Source organism: Acipenser ruthenus, chromosome 18, assembly GCF_902713425.1.
Source record: "Acipenser ruthenus chromosome 18, fAciRut3.2 maternal haplotype, whole genome shotgun sequence".
Classification (NCBI taxonomy): domain Eukaryota; kingdom Metazoa; phylum Chordata; class Actinopteri; order Acipenseriformes; family Acipenseridae; genus Acipenser; species Acipenser ruthenus.
In genome coordinates, this window is record NC_081206.1 from 1106755 (window position 1) to 1120740 (window position 13986).

Sequence of the window (13986 nt, forward strand, 5' to 3'; positions counted from 1 at the left end):
TTCAGAGTGTCAGATCAGCCCTGCCAGCTCCACCAGGGTGTGAATGCTGTGTGTTCAGAGTGTCAGATCAGCCCTGCCAGCTCCACCAGGGTGTGAATACTGTGTGTTCAGAGTGTCAGATCAGCGCTGCCAGCTCCACCAGGGTGTGAATGCTGTGTGTTCAGAGTGTCAGATCAGCCCTGCCAGCTCCACCAGGGTGTGAATGCTGTGTGTTCAGAGTGTCAGATCAGCCCTGCCAGCTCCACCAGGGTGTGAATGCTGTGTGTTCAGAGTGTCAGATCAGCCCTGCCAGCTCCACCAGGGTGTGAATGCTGTGTGTTCAGAGTGTCAGATCAGCCCTGCCAGCTCCACCAGGGAGTGAATGCTGTGTGTTCAGAGTGTCAGATCAGCCCTGCCAGCTCCACCAGGGTGTGAATGCTGTGTGTTCAGAGTGTCAGATCAGAGTGCCTCATCATACCTCTCTGGGCTTTACAATGCTTACCTATGCTGCATGCTTCCACTATAATAACGATAAAACCTAAGAAAGAAACTTGTAAAATGTCATATTTCTATAATATTTAAACCTGCCAGATAGTGGCTCCGGGGTTTCATTTAGAGTATGTGCTGTAACATTAACACAGACCCCAATATTGCAGACGCCTCCATAGTTGAAATTCTTGTGTGCAACACGTGGTATTTCTGCACAAAAGCACAGTGTCACATGCGTGCTCTTTCAATAAACGCACTTCTGATCAGTTCCTTGTATTAGGGTTTTGTAACAATAAATAAATAAATAAACAAACAACAGAACCATCTTTGTCTAAACTGAAGTCGCTAAGTTTACAGCTGGTGCGCGCATATCACTTCAAAGTGTCCCAGTATAACATATAGAGGGTTGTTGATGAAGACACTGGGCTGGGTTCTGTTGCATAGTACAGTATTGATTAACATCTCCACGTCATTAGAGGTGCACGCACACGCGCCCCATTGAAGAATAGCGTCTTTCACAGGAGGGGTGTGTCCTGCCATAGCGTTGTATAACACACATGAAAAGAATGGGTTAATTCACTCACAAACATAGCAAAACGGTACTACAGCGAAGCCTGTGAATGTTATCGCAGTACAGGGCTATCTTGTGACTGTATAGAGCTCGGGGGCTGTAGTCAATGCAGTGTGTGGGCAGAATTACTTATAAAACAAGTCCCCTGTACAGCTACGGGCAAAAGTGTTGCGTCACCCTATTATGAAGTCATTTGGCTTCATTATTATTATTTATTTATTTATTAGCAGACGCCCTTATCCAGGGGGACTTACAATTGTTACAAGATATTTTTAAATACAATTACCCATTTATACAGTTGGGTTTTTACTGGAGCAATCTAGGTAAAGTACCTTGCTCAAGGGTACAACAGCAGTGTCCCCCACTGGGGATTGAACCCACAACCCTCCGGTCAAGAGTCCAGAGCCCTAACCACTATTCCACACTGCTGCCCTAATTGGACTTCATGAAGTCCAATGAAACCTGCTGAATGATGTCACGTTAGCTTATTGAATTACACGCCGCTTTGCAGTTTTCCAGGTACTTAACGAAAAACTGACAAAAATGAAAAAAGGTGACATTTCGAAATCCAACATTAACTACTGTTCTACTATTATGGCTTCCGGTAGACTCGTGCGATTTTGTCTCAATCCTAAAATTCTAGGTGATAGAAAACGTTGCAACTCCACAGCCACCGAACACCCTTCGCTCCAGACACAACGTTTTTTTTGGGGGTATTGGGGGAAAAAATCAATCTGTTAAATAGCTTTGAGGAACTGAAACTACAAGCAGAACTATAAGAAGCCGAGTCTATGTTATGTACGTATGTATATCTCTTAACTTGTACTGCAGCAGGGCACCGCACAGGAGCGGTGTTTAGCTTCAGTGTTGCACAGGGGCTGTGTGGACGCAGAGAGGGGCGGGGACGGCGTGTGTAGTGCCCTTTTCTCGTCCACTACACTGTGCACGGTGTGCAGGCTTGGCTCAGCACGTAGGTCCTTCTTTTTCTGTCAATTACGGTAAATATGGTAAACGTTTCCTGGTCACGTGTTCCCGAAAAGTGTGTGCCTTTATCCTTGTTGCTGTAAATTAACCCGGAGAAAGGGGAGGGAGAGAAGAGTGAGATCTGTACTAAACCGAGCGAGGAAGCAGCTAGCACCACAGGCGAGTGTTGTGACGGGAGGGAGGACCTTGGGGACAGCGCAGAGGAGCGAGTCTAACCGAACCGCTGATCCGGCTGCACTACGCACTGGATTATTAGAGCTGTTTATGATTGTGAGCATGGTGGCGTCCCGTTGAGTGGTGTTGGAATAAATATTGCTGTTTTTTGTGTGTTTGTTTTGGATACACCAGCATGGGTGTGTGCCACAGCCTGAGGTCTCGGGTAATAGGACCCCAGTCTTCAATCGCCTACACGGGGCGCGGGGGTGGCACGGGCGGGACAGAAGGGGACCAGGGACATGCGGACCTTGCCTCGGACCCACAACTCAGGGACAGGCTAAGGGCAGAGGAGAAAGCGCGGATGAAGGCGGAAAACAAGCGGAGCCGGAGCATAGACAAGAGCCTGAAAGCCGAGAAAAGGGAATACAAACAGACGCACAGGCTGCTGTTGCTGGGTAAGTACAGAGAACACGTTTTGCCCTTAATAATACTGCTAGCATGGCTCGGGTTTGCCCTGTTAAAGAGAACGCAATGTCAGCACAGCGGCGTTTGTAAAGTCTTCTCGTTCGTTTAACTTAACGGGTTTGTTTGTCAGACGGACTCGCACTGGTCGTGCAAGGGACTCTGGGTTAACTGTTTACCGTGTACCGCCACGCAGGGCAGCTACCAGCTGATAATACAGATATCCAGTGTGACTCTTTCAAGGGATGCGGTGTGACCCGTTCCGGGCAGAGCGGTCACACCTGGCAGGTGGAGACGCCACGTGACGTCACGAGGAGAGTCTAAGGGTCTGAATAAAGCAAAGTCTCCACTTATTTAGAGCGAGACCCCATCATTCCTTTAAGAGTTTCACTACTAAAAATAAAGTGCTAATTCATCTGGGGTATTTATAAATCTCTCTCTCTCTCTCTCTCTCTCTCTCTCTCTCGATTATATATTGTCAGTTGGCACTCATGTGGATGCTGTGAGCTTGGCATGTCTGAAAACAGGGTTAGACAGGGTTTGAGTGGAAAGGGACAAGCTTGCTCTCTCCTGTTCTTGAACCACCTTCATGCGCGCCTGTACCTGACACATGCATTTCATTGGAGGGATGGCAATCCGACTCCCATCGCATAGCATTGTGATTCCATTCCTGCTTTTACTAGGAGTTTAATAAGACATACGCCCGGGCTTGTTATCTGTACACACTGGGGCTACTCAAGCTCATTGTAAAACCAGGACGAGTGAAACTGCTATGCAAGAGGGGTCTGATCGCTGTATCTACTGTAACAGTTGCAACTATCTCTTTACTTCTCTTCATCTTTAAAAAAAAAAAAACTGAGAAATTCAAGAATATTTCAGCTTTGAATTTGAATTTGAAAAGAATAACATTTTTATTGCTCAAAACAGGATTTCCCAGCACTTGGAGCAATAGCCACGTGACATGACTGGCCTAGAGCAGGGGATTGGTTTTAAACTCCGGTCCTGGAGGGCTGATCCGTTCCTGGTTTAATGGGTATCGCATGATTAAGTGCTTTAGGACCTGGTCAGGGGTTCAGTTAAGGACATGGTTGGAACAAAGACCTGGAAACGCAGCGGCTCCTTCAGTCCATTCCAATCCAGTCTTTATTGACCTGATTTGACGTCGCTCTGGTCTACAGTACTGGTGCTTTCAGTGACTCGGGGCACGCGGTGTCATTTCCTCCTGCCTCAAATGTAATCGAGTTCTTGAAATTCGTAGAAATTGGGTGAACATGGGGGGATCCTGTTTGAAATGTAAAGAGATATTCAACTGTTCTTTAATTCTCATTTAGCTGAGCAGAAGTCTAATTTGCGCCACTGCAGTGAGAACGTACAGATCTCTCAAGTGTAAAATACAGCTGTTACTCCAAGGGGGCTGGGTGTCAGTGCAGGGACAGCCAGCAGCATCTGCACTATTGAGGGAGGCTGCACCCCTTGCTCGCTCCGGCTTCCTCAGTGTGCCTGACTTTCTTTTATTGCACAGAATGGCTGTCTGGTGATTTAACTTGGTATATTGGCAGACACTTTTTACAGCAGCGTTGTCAGTCAGGGTAGCGCCGTTCACTCCCCTGGATTCACACTCACTGGGCAGTTTCAATACTGTGCCTGAAGGGCAGAGCTGCTGCCGGCAAGGGGCTGTTACTCGTGAGTAGATTAAAAAAAAACAAATAAATCCATGTGTTATTTTGTTTGCTGTGGTGCGGTGTGTCGTACGGCACATTCGCTTGTCGCATCGCGTCCTGTGTGCAGAGGCAGTAAAGTAAAAGACAGAGCACTAGGGACTGACCCGTAGAGCCGTCTGCCAGTCCACCCAGGTTTTATTTAACATTCGATACAAACAACATAACGTGGTGTACATAATTCAGGTAGTTTTCTAAATACAAATGTTTGAAAGACGTTTAGAGGGGGAAATATGTGTGTAAGTGAAATCCTTTCATGAACTCCACAAGTCGTCCCTTGTCTGACGAAATTAAAGAATATAAGGGCACTTTTAAAAAAGCTGCCCCTTCTGATCGTTCTTGCAGCCAGGGGATAAAGAGGGCAGTGTTTCAGTCAGCCCCACAGCTGCAGCTCTGCAAATTCAAAACTAACTATGTCAATTGTGTTGCTTATTCAGAAGTGAGTTCAAAGTTTACCTGAGCAAAGCCTTTCGCGTATACCAAAAAACGGACAAGTTGTAATACAGGGATCCGCTGTGAAAGGGGTGTGGCATCTAGACAAGGGGTGTGGCATCTAGAAAATGGGTGTGGCATCTATAAAAAGGGGGTGTGGCATGTAGAAGAAGGCTGGGGTTACAGTGTGAGCTGTAGAGAGCTGAGGGGCTTGTGAGGATCAGTCCTCCTCAGACACGTTTCCCAGAGCAGCCAGGTCAGGGTTTATGAATGGAATTGTGGCATGGATATTGTTCACGTTTCTCAACTGCTGCTGACCCATCTAGCCTGACCCTTTCATTCTTCATTCAACAAACAGGGACCCTTACACGCTGATCGTGTCCGTCCGTCTGCTTCTCGATATCACGTCTTCACACTGTACAGCCGGTTCCTTCACTGTAAGAGATGCTTGTCAATACTTTTCAATGTTTCAACCCAGCCTGTTTCAACCCAACCTGTGACATGAATGTAGCTCCTAACACGGCTCAGCCATTCTAGATGGCATGGAAGTACAAATCTCTTTTTCTTAGAAGTACTACCTGGACTGCAGTCTCTCCCCCCCCCCCCCCATTCATGTCAGTGGTTTTGCTATAGCTTTAGATAACTCTTAGGACTGAATGTGCAAGGATCCCACCCCACATCCTGGCTAACTGGAAAAAACACTTGTGTGCCTGGCCAATGGCGAGGCTCAATTTGAATATATTCTGCCCTTTTTTTTCATGGTTCGTTGTTGAAGAATCACGTGGACTTGCAAACTGTCTAGACTGCTGTATACCACAATGTACAGCATGCCTTCAGCTTCGGACACTTACTAATAACTGTGTCTGCTTCGGCTCAGCTGGCATCTTCTTAAAGAGGGACTATGCATGCTGGGTTCGCACTGGCAGTTATGCCACTGAAGCTGACACACACACTACCCTGGTGAAAGGGTGTGTTGCATGGTTGTGTTGGAATTGAGCATTCAGTAGTCCTGTTGGGTGAGTGTTTAAACACAGGGCAGATCTTCACACAGCTGTGTGCTGAGCGTACGTTCAGTAAAAGTACGGATTTCTCATCAGCGTTTGAATGGGGCATGCCCTAGTTGGAGGCTGCAACTGGGACATCAAGGTCCAGTCTGCCACACAGTTTTATACAATGGAAAAGATCTAAGAGAATAACTAGTGATCGATCAAGATGTGGTTAGAAAGCACAGACAACTGTTAGTGGAAGACCACGGCTGCAGAGGAAACCGTTGTTCAATAAGCACTGTAATCCAAGCCTTGCTAGCAGCTTGTCTGTGGATCAGGACCGTGCACAAGAAGCTTGTCTGTGGATCAGGACCGTGCACAAGAAGCTTGTCTGTGGATCAGGACCGTGCACAAGAAGCTTGTCTGTGGATCAGGACCGTGCACAAGAAGCTTGTCTGTGGATCAGGACCGTGCACAAGAAGCTTGTCTGTGGATCAGGACCGTGCACAAGAAGCTTGTCTGTGGATCAGGACCGTGCACAAGAAGCTCGTCTGTGGATCAGCACCGTGCACAAGAAGCTCGTCTGTGGATCAGGACTGTGCACAAGAAGCTTGTGTGTGGATCAGCACTGTGCACAAGAAGCTTGTGTGTGGATCAGCACTGTGCACAAGAAGCTTGTGTGTGGATCAGCACTGTGCACAAGAAGCTTGTCTGTGGATCAGCACCGTGCACAAGAAGCTCGTCTGTGGATCAGCACCGTGCACAAGAAGCTTGTCTGTGGATCAGGACCGTGCACAAGAAGCTTGTCTGTGGATCAGGACCGTGCACAAGAAGCTCGTCTGTGGATCAGCACCGTGCACAAGAAGCTTCACAGGATGCATTTTCAGGGCGAGCACCTATGCTTGCTGTGAAAAACATTTTCCTGGCAGTTTGATTACTTCATTTATTTTGTTATGTCTTACATTTGCAGGAAATGACTGATTTGAATTGGTGCCTGTATATCTCTCGCCTCAAAACGACTTTCTCGTAAATGCACATTTTAAAACTCGTCAATTTGTGGCCTAGTGGTTAGGGCGAGTACAGGCATTCAGGAAATCCTGGTTTGAAATATTAGCACAGTGTGTAACGTTGTGTGTGTGTGTATGTGTCTCGCTGTCACTGCTGTGGCTCCCACTCCATCACATTAAGAAGCATGCAAGTGAGGACCCTGTAATACTGTTGCACCGTGCATTACCCTACAGTACTAGAAGACTCTTGTGTCATTTATGTTGGAGTAAATTCATTCATCAACAGAAAAAATATATTGCTTCAGTGAACTTAATAAATGATTAGATTCAAATACCAAAGTTCAGGTGCATAGGTGCATTCTGCTGTGTGCTGCGAGGAATGAATTTTGCACTGATCTCTGATCCTCAGGTATTTTACAACAGTGTCAGCCAGAGATATCTCCTGACCTCTGCACACACACGCTTTGGTTTTTTTGTAAAAATGTACATTCAGAACGGTCAGGCAGGAGGTTTCACTCGCAGTCAAGCTGCAGTGTATTAGAACGCAGGCCTTGTTCACTGTCTAGTTTGTTTACATTCTCCCAAAGGTAGTTTCAGCTGCAGAGACACAAGATTAACCGTGATGGCAGGATAGTTTGGCTACAGATTCTTTCTTTTTTTTTTCTTTTAGAGAATGTGCATGTTTGTCTTTGTTTTTTTCTTCAAGGAAAGACAAATGAAACAACTCAAACTACGTGTTACGTGATTATTGTGCTGGATTGTAAAGGACTTGCAGCCGGGCATGATCAAGGAATGTTAATTTAATAGGGGTAGATCGGTTTCTGCCTATGCGGTGCTGATAAACACAATGTCAAAAGTGCAAGCAGTCATTATGTTCAATGTATCCTGCCTGCTGTAGCTGCATTTTTAGGAAGAAATGCAAGGAGCACTGCCCTCTAGTGGATGCCTGTGTGATTGTTTCAGTACGGATACAGTGTGAACTGCAGCGTACAGCAGACATTCTGATAAAAGATAAAAGCTCCTGAGCACATGGTTCGTTTTTTATTTTCATTTAGGTTTCTATAACTTCATTAAGAAATGCCTGCTTGTGTATCACTTTAGGTATTGGAGGTTAAATTAAAAGAAACTCTAGAGAATTCCACTACAGTACTGAGTTTAACAGTTCAGTCTTGAATCTGCGTGGGGGAGGGACCGGGTGGCTCATAGTGAAGCTGGATGCTGGAGTGAAAGGCTGTCACGTCCCCAGTTACTGGAGGAGTGCGTTAAGTCAGGGTTTCCCAGTCCAGGTCCTGGGGTCCCCCTGTGTCTGCTGGTTTTCATTCCAGCTGAGCTCTCAATTACTGAACTAGACCCTTCATTGAATGGATCATTAGCTTAATCAGACCTTTTCAACTGCTTTCAGCTTTTATACAATTGGAGATTTCAAGTTAACTATACCATTTTATAAGAAACTTGAAATCGTCTACTTGTTAGGAGCTGAGAACAATTAAAAAGGTCTAATTAAGCACATGATCAGTTCAATGAAGGGTTTGATTCAGTCCTGGAGAGCTCAGCAGAAATGAAACCTGGCAGACACAGGGGTCCCCTGGAACCAGGAAAGGGAAACCCTGTGTAAAGAAACACACACACACACACACAGACACACACACCCTTAACAAAGGGCACTTAGTTAGCACTGTGTTACCCTCCCACACGAACTGTAGGGGTAATCCACAATCGACTACAGTGTTCCAAAGCTAAATCAGCTGATCAGCCATGATTTGATCAAAATAATAGCAGGACTTTATCCAGAATCTTGTCAGTGGGGTCTTAGTGCAGTATGTTATTCCGTCAGATATAATGCAGTCTTTAGTGGTTATGACTTCTATATGTATTTATTGATTTATATATATATATATATATATATATATATATATATATATATATGCAGATGTTGTTTTTGTCGTGCCCTCCATTCTTGTGGTTCGGTACACTCGATACTGAATCACAGGGGTTCCAAACATGAAGCTCTGGTTCTAATTTGGGACTCAGTAAAGAAAGAGGAAGCCTCTTTTTGCTCTGTGATAAGGTTATTTATAGAACGCAGACACACTGATGGTTCCAGGAAAGCCTGAGTGTTCTAGACAGAGCCCCCGCGCGCTTTCTGAACGGGGGCGTGTGCAGTGCGTGGCTCTTTTAAATGAGACGATGACCTCAGGTAAGCGGTATGCCCGGAGCTCCGGCTCGTCTGACACCTTCTCCCCAAGCCAGGGCACGTCCCACGGTTACAAATGGATCATTTGTCGCTATTTTTAGGCCCAGGGTTGTAAATAGAAAACGGGATGGCATGCAAAACTTAGCAGCAGTGGCATTGTTTGCCATGGAGCAGTGAAATGTGTGCGGAGAGGGTGTAGTGAAAGGGGGAGGAATTTGGGAGAAGACTTCGGACTGTGTAAACTTCTTATTATATATTACTGTATGTATTCGTTTTCTCTGAACAGAGAGGTTTGTTTAAAAATACAATAACACAACATACCCTAACTTAAAGTATTGTAAGAAAACCCCGCTCAATACAGTGTGAAACGCTTGAAATGAAAGCGATGTGTTCTTTACTTGGAGTTCAGGCTGTAGTTTCAGGAACACGCATGAAAATGAAAGCACTTTTGTTTTTGAGCTAATTCTGTCGAGAGCTTCATGACAGTTCTATTTTTACACTGCAGAAAGGTCAATGTGTCAAGGCAATGGTTTCATAACTGCTCAGTTTGCTTGATTAAAGGCAAACTTACTTCGTTCAGAAGTCACGGGTTTGGCATCTCACGTGCCTGGCCGAGGGTCCCAGTTTTAAAAAAGCCTCAATTTAAATGAGTTACGTTTGTTAAGACTATGAAAAGTCTATATTTTATTAAATCATGATTTGTTTTTGTGTTAAACTGTATTTTTGTAGATTTGAAGACCTCTTGGCTTTGCCGAACCATAAGCATTCTCAACAATTGTTCTTATACTCAAAGGACAGCTTAACAAAATGCGATCAGGTATGTGATCCCCATGAAAAAACACGAATGATTGCGCATTCAAATATTAATGCAATTGACAAGGTACTAAAAACAGAAACGGCAATTGGTTCTGAAATTAGGAATAACGGTGTGTTGTTTTTTTTTTTATAAATACTTTTTCATGTTAAATTAAATATATGTAACAATGCCACCTTGCTTGGACCACCAGAATGTATGAATGTAACCGATTCAAAAAGTGAATCTGTAGTATATACAGCAGGGCAGCAAAGGTTTACACAGAACACTGTGTTGAGAAGTGGAAACACTGAAACAGCTGTGAGCAGATGTTTGAAAGGGAATAAACAACTTGTATTGATTATGAAGAAGCAAACAGGTGGGAATGTGTGGAATGTCCGAGTTGATGTTGAAAAAGTCAACCCCCCTCAAACACACACACACACTGACACACACACACACACACTGATACGCACACTGACACAGACACACACACTGAGACACACACTGACACACTGAAACAAACACACACACACACACTGACAGACACACACACACTTTTTTTAATGGATTGTTTCTGAAATTCCCCTCACAATAATTCCTGGGTGTTTCCAGCCGTATGCTTTGTTCTGGGTTTGAATAAAGTAACAGAACAACGCTTCATATTTTGAACGAGGAAATATGATATGGGGGTAACATTTGCAAAAAAGAAAAATTTCCAAAGATTCCAAATTAGAATTTTATTTCAACATAGTCGGCCTCAGGAATTAAATCAATGCATTTATTTTTTTTATTTACAGATTTTTTTGTTTTTTGTTTAAGGAACTTTTGAGTTATTTTAAAAGGAGGCAGCAGTGAAAGATTAGTAGACAAATCGCACATTTTTGTGACGTCGTCTATCAAAGTGAGCTGACTTCAGTAATTGAAATTATTAACCCTTTCAGAGTACGTCTGTTTGCAAGACGTTTCGAATGAATAAAGAGAAACGCACTTCAAAGGGTGTTGTGTAAATTGCTTTATTGAAACGCAGCTGATCATGTGTGCTGTGTTTGTTGGGAATTAAATATGCGTGTTCTTAAAGGAGGTTCTGTTAAAACGATAACAATCGCTGGTATGGAAAGTGGTGCTTCCTTAACTCCAGTGAATGCCTCATTGTGGGGAACTATTTGACTAAGCCTGCAACTGACAAATATACCCTGATCTCAGATATCTGAGGAACTTAACTGGGCTCCATATACCAGGAAAAAGCCTGAGGGTTGCATTATTAGGATAGAGAACACACACGCACGCACACTGACAAGCGCACACACACTAACTGAAACGCACGCACACGCACACCCACAAACCCATTTAAAGTTCCATATCTCTTCACTCCCCCTGCTTTGTGAGATGGAACTGCACAGTTGCTGTTGCTTGCCTGTTATTGTGGTGCATGGATTTTACTGTCTGGGATATCAAGTGCTGTTTAAAGAGGCTGTTTAAAAATACAGTAGTAACCGAAATATTACAGTTTGTAAAAATGAAAAATAAACTCACAAAGCTTGCTAACCTTGCTATTGTCATAACAGGTAAGAGAGTTCCAGATCTGATGTTGCACGGCATGTTGGGAAGGGGAATTGACGTGGGTATTTTCACCTGTTTGTAGTAGTTATGCTGTCACTGCTGCATGTATTTTGGAGGAGTAAAACCTTGCAGTTTGTGGCACTTGGTTTCCAAGCAGACATCATTGCCTGGAGAAGCCTCTAAAGGACGAGGGTTGAGATCATTCCTTTTTCTTTTTTTTTTGTTCATTTATGAAACTCTTTTCCAGACCAATCTGTGAACTCTTTGGTCTTGATTGCATGGCTGCAGGGTAAATAGTTTAACCAAAATAGTTTTTTCTGTTTGCAGTAAAAAAAAATATTTCAAAACTAAGAAACCCAAGGTAGTGGTTAATGATGTGGAAGCTCTGCGCTGCACTCCAGCACTGTCTCACCCCGGCACAGGTCCCTCAAGTAAGAAACATGCATTGTTTGCTTTCAAACAAGGAAAGACAGCCCATTGCATATGTAATGTACGTCTTTAGACATGTTTCTAGCTGCTTCAGCCTTGTACAGAACTCCCTCTCAAAGGGGATGCTTTGCAGTCCTCTGTGACGAATGTGACACAGAACTGTCTCCTTCCGCTAAAATGCACAAGACACAATGTACTTCTTTACTTTAACGCTGCAAAACTGGAACAGCCAGCTAATGTTACTGGAAATACAAAATAAGCACATGCGATTTTTCAGGGTGAATCTTCTCTCCAATGTCCCGATAATGAATTACTAAATAGTATTTGACTGCTTTCATTAGAATAGCTAACAGGCTACCGAACTCCATTGAGAATGTGAGCTGTTTGAAAATAGAATGCATGCATTTTCTTTACATTCTGTATGTATTTTTATATGGACAGGGCAAAGACATGCAGTTACAATAGACTTGATTCCACCACCTATATGCCCAGGTGTATTCAAATATATTGATATCGAAATGCAAACCACTCACAATTGAAAGCCTAGTGAATAGGGTGCAGAGTTCTTGCTACAGTATCTGAATGTTTTTTAAGCTTTGTGGTGCTAGTGTTTAATGGTCCAGTGTTTATTATCCTCAGACACTGACACTTGCCAGAAATCTCCCTTTTAAGACAAGGTCAGTTTGTGCCTCTTAATGTGTAAGGCTACAGTAGGGTGGCATTTCAGTTTTATCACCAAACAGAGCAACCATGAGTAAAGGAGGGGATGCAGAACGGCTGATGGCTCTCATCTTTAATACAGTTCAACACAGGCTAAATTACATTTACATAAAACAATCTAAAAGCAGAAGGGTTATAAATAGTGCTGTCAATTCTGCGCGGGACTCTCTGAGATGAAGCTGTTTAGGGGGTTCATTCTGCGCGGGACTCTCTGAGATGAAGCTGTTTAGGGGGTTCATTCTGTGCGGGACTCTATGAGATGAAGCTGTTTAGGGGGTTCATTCTGCACGGGACTCTGTGAGATGAAGCTGTTTAGGGGGTTCATTCTGCGCGGGACTCTCTGAGATGAAGCTGTTTAGGGGGTTCATTCTGCACGGGACTCTATGAGATGAAGCTGTTTAGGGGGTTCATTCTGCGCGGGACTCTCTGAGATGAAGCTGTTTAGGGGGTTCATTCTGCGCGGGACTCTCTGAGATGAAGCTGTTTAGGGGGTTCATTCTGCGCGGGACTCTCCGAGATGAAGCTGTTTAGGGGGTTCATTCTGCGCGGGACTCTCTGAGATGAAGCTGTTTAGGGGGTTCACTCTGCACGGGACTCTCTGAGATGAGGTGAAATTGTTTAGGGGGTTCATTCTGCGCGGGACTCTCTGAGATGAAACTGTTTAGGGGGTTCATTCTGCACGGGACTCTCTGAGATGAAGCTGTTTAGGGGGTTCATTCTGCGCGGGACTCTCTGAGATGAGGTGAAGCTGTTTAGGGGCTGGGGGCTGGGATACTGTTTGACAAGCAGTGCATAAAACAGGCCCCTATTCCCATAGCTTCAAGATTTAAAAAATCTTACATTAGGGACTTTTTTTTTTAATCCCATTTTGATTAATATGAGCTGGTATTTGATAATTAAAATAAAATAAAAAAATTATATATATATATATATATATATAAACGTTTGATACATTAATGACAAAGACAATATATCTCATTGAATACAAAACCCCTGTGTTGTGTTTAACTGTGTGTTGTGCAATACATTGGAACAGTTTAACCAGTATTGAGGGGACGGGGAGTGGGGAGCGGGGAGCTGGGACACATTCCAGCATGCATGGCTGCTGTACCTCCTCCTGCCCCCTGCTCTCCAGCCATCGGGTATCACAGCACAGTGTAATGATACACACCTGCAGGCAGGGATGCCTAGCCAGCCGTGCCGTTGCAGACACAGCACAGGACTCTGATATCAGTTAGGGCACTTCAAAGGGGTTAAAGGGGTTTGTTTGTTTGTTTTAGTTTTTTATGAGTAACATAAAAGTTTGATATTTATGAAACTACCAATAGCCCAGAATAGTTTCACGAATATCAAAATCGATTTCATTCATAGAAACAGAGTTTTAATTTTTAAAAAGACTCAGGACTTAAAGATTTGTGAATAGAGCTCACAGTTAATATTTTCTAGTTCTGTAGCACCAGTTTTTTTTTTTTTTTTCCCCCACTCTGAAGTAAACTATAAACT

The 13986-nt window shown here is 43.9% G+C and overlaps 1 protein-coding gene across 2 annotated transcripts in view; it reads left to right on the forward strand.

The window, feature by feature from the left end:
- The first annotated feature begins 2074 nt into the window (after positions 1 to 2074).
- Positions 2075 to 13986, forward strand: part of LOC117422288 (guanine nucleotide-binding protein G(s) subunit alpha) — a 44679-nt gene continuing 32767 nt past the window's right edge. The window contains exons 1-2 of one of the 2 annotated variants that reach the window (XM_058990680.1): positions 2075 to 2182; positions 2372 to 2634. In XM_058990680.1, coding sequence (XP_058846663.1) covers positions 2373 to 2634 — 262 coding nt within the window. In that variant the 5' untranslated portion in view covers positions 2075 to 2182; position 2372. Of the gene's footprint in view, positions 2635 to 13986 lie in introns of both variants that reach the window. The other variant, XM_058990679.1, reaches the window with a different exon arrangement.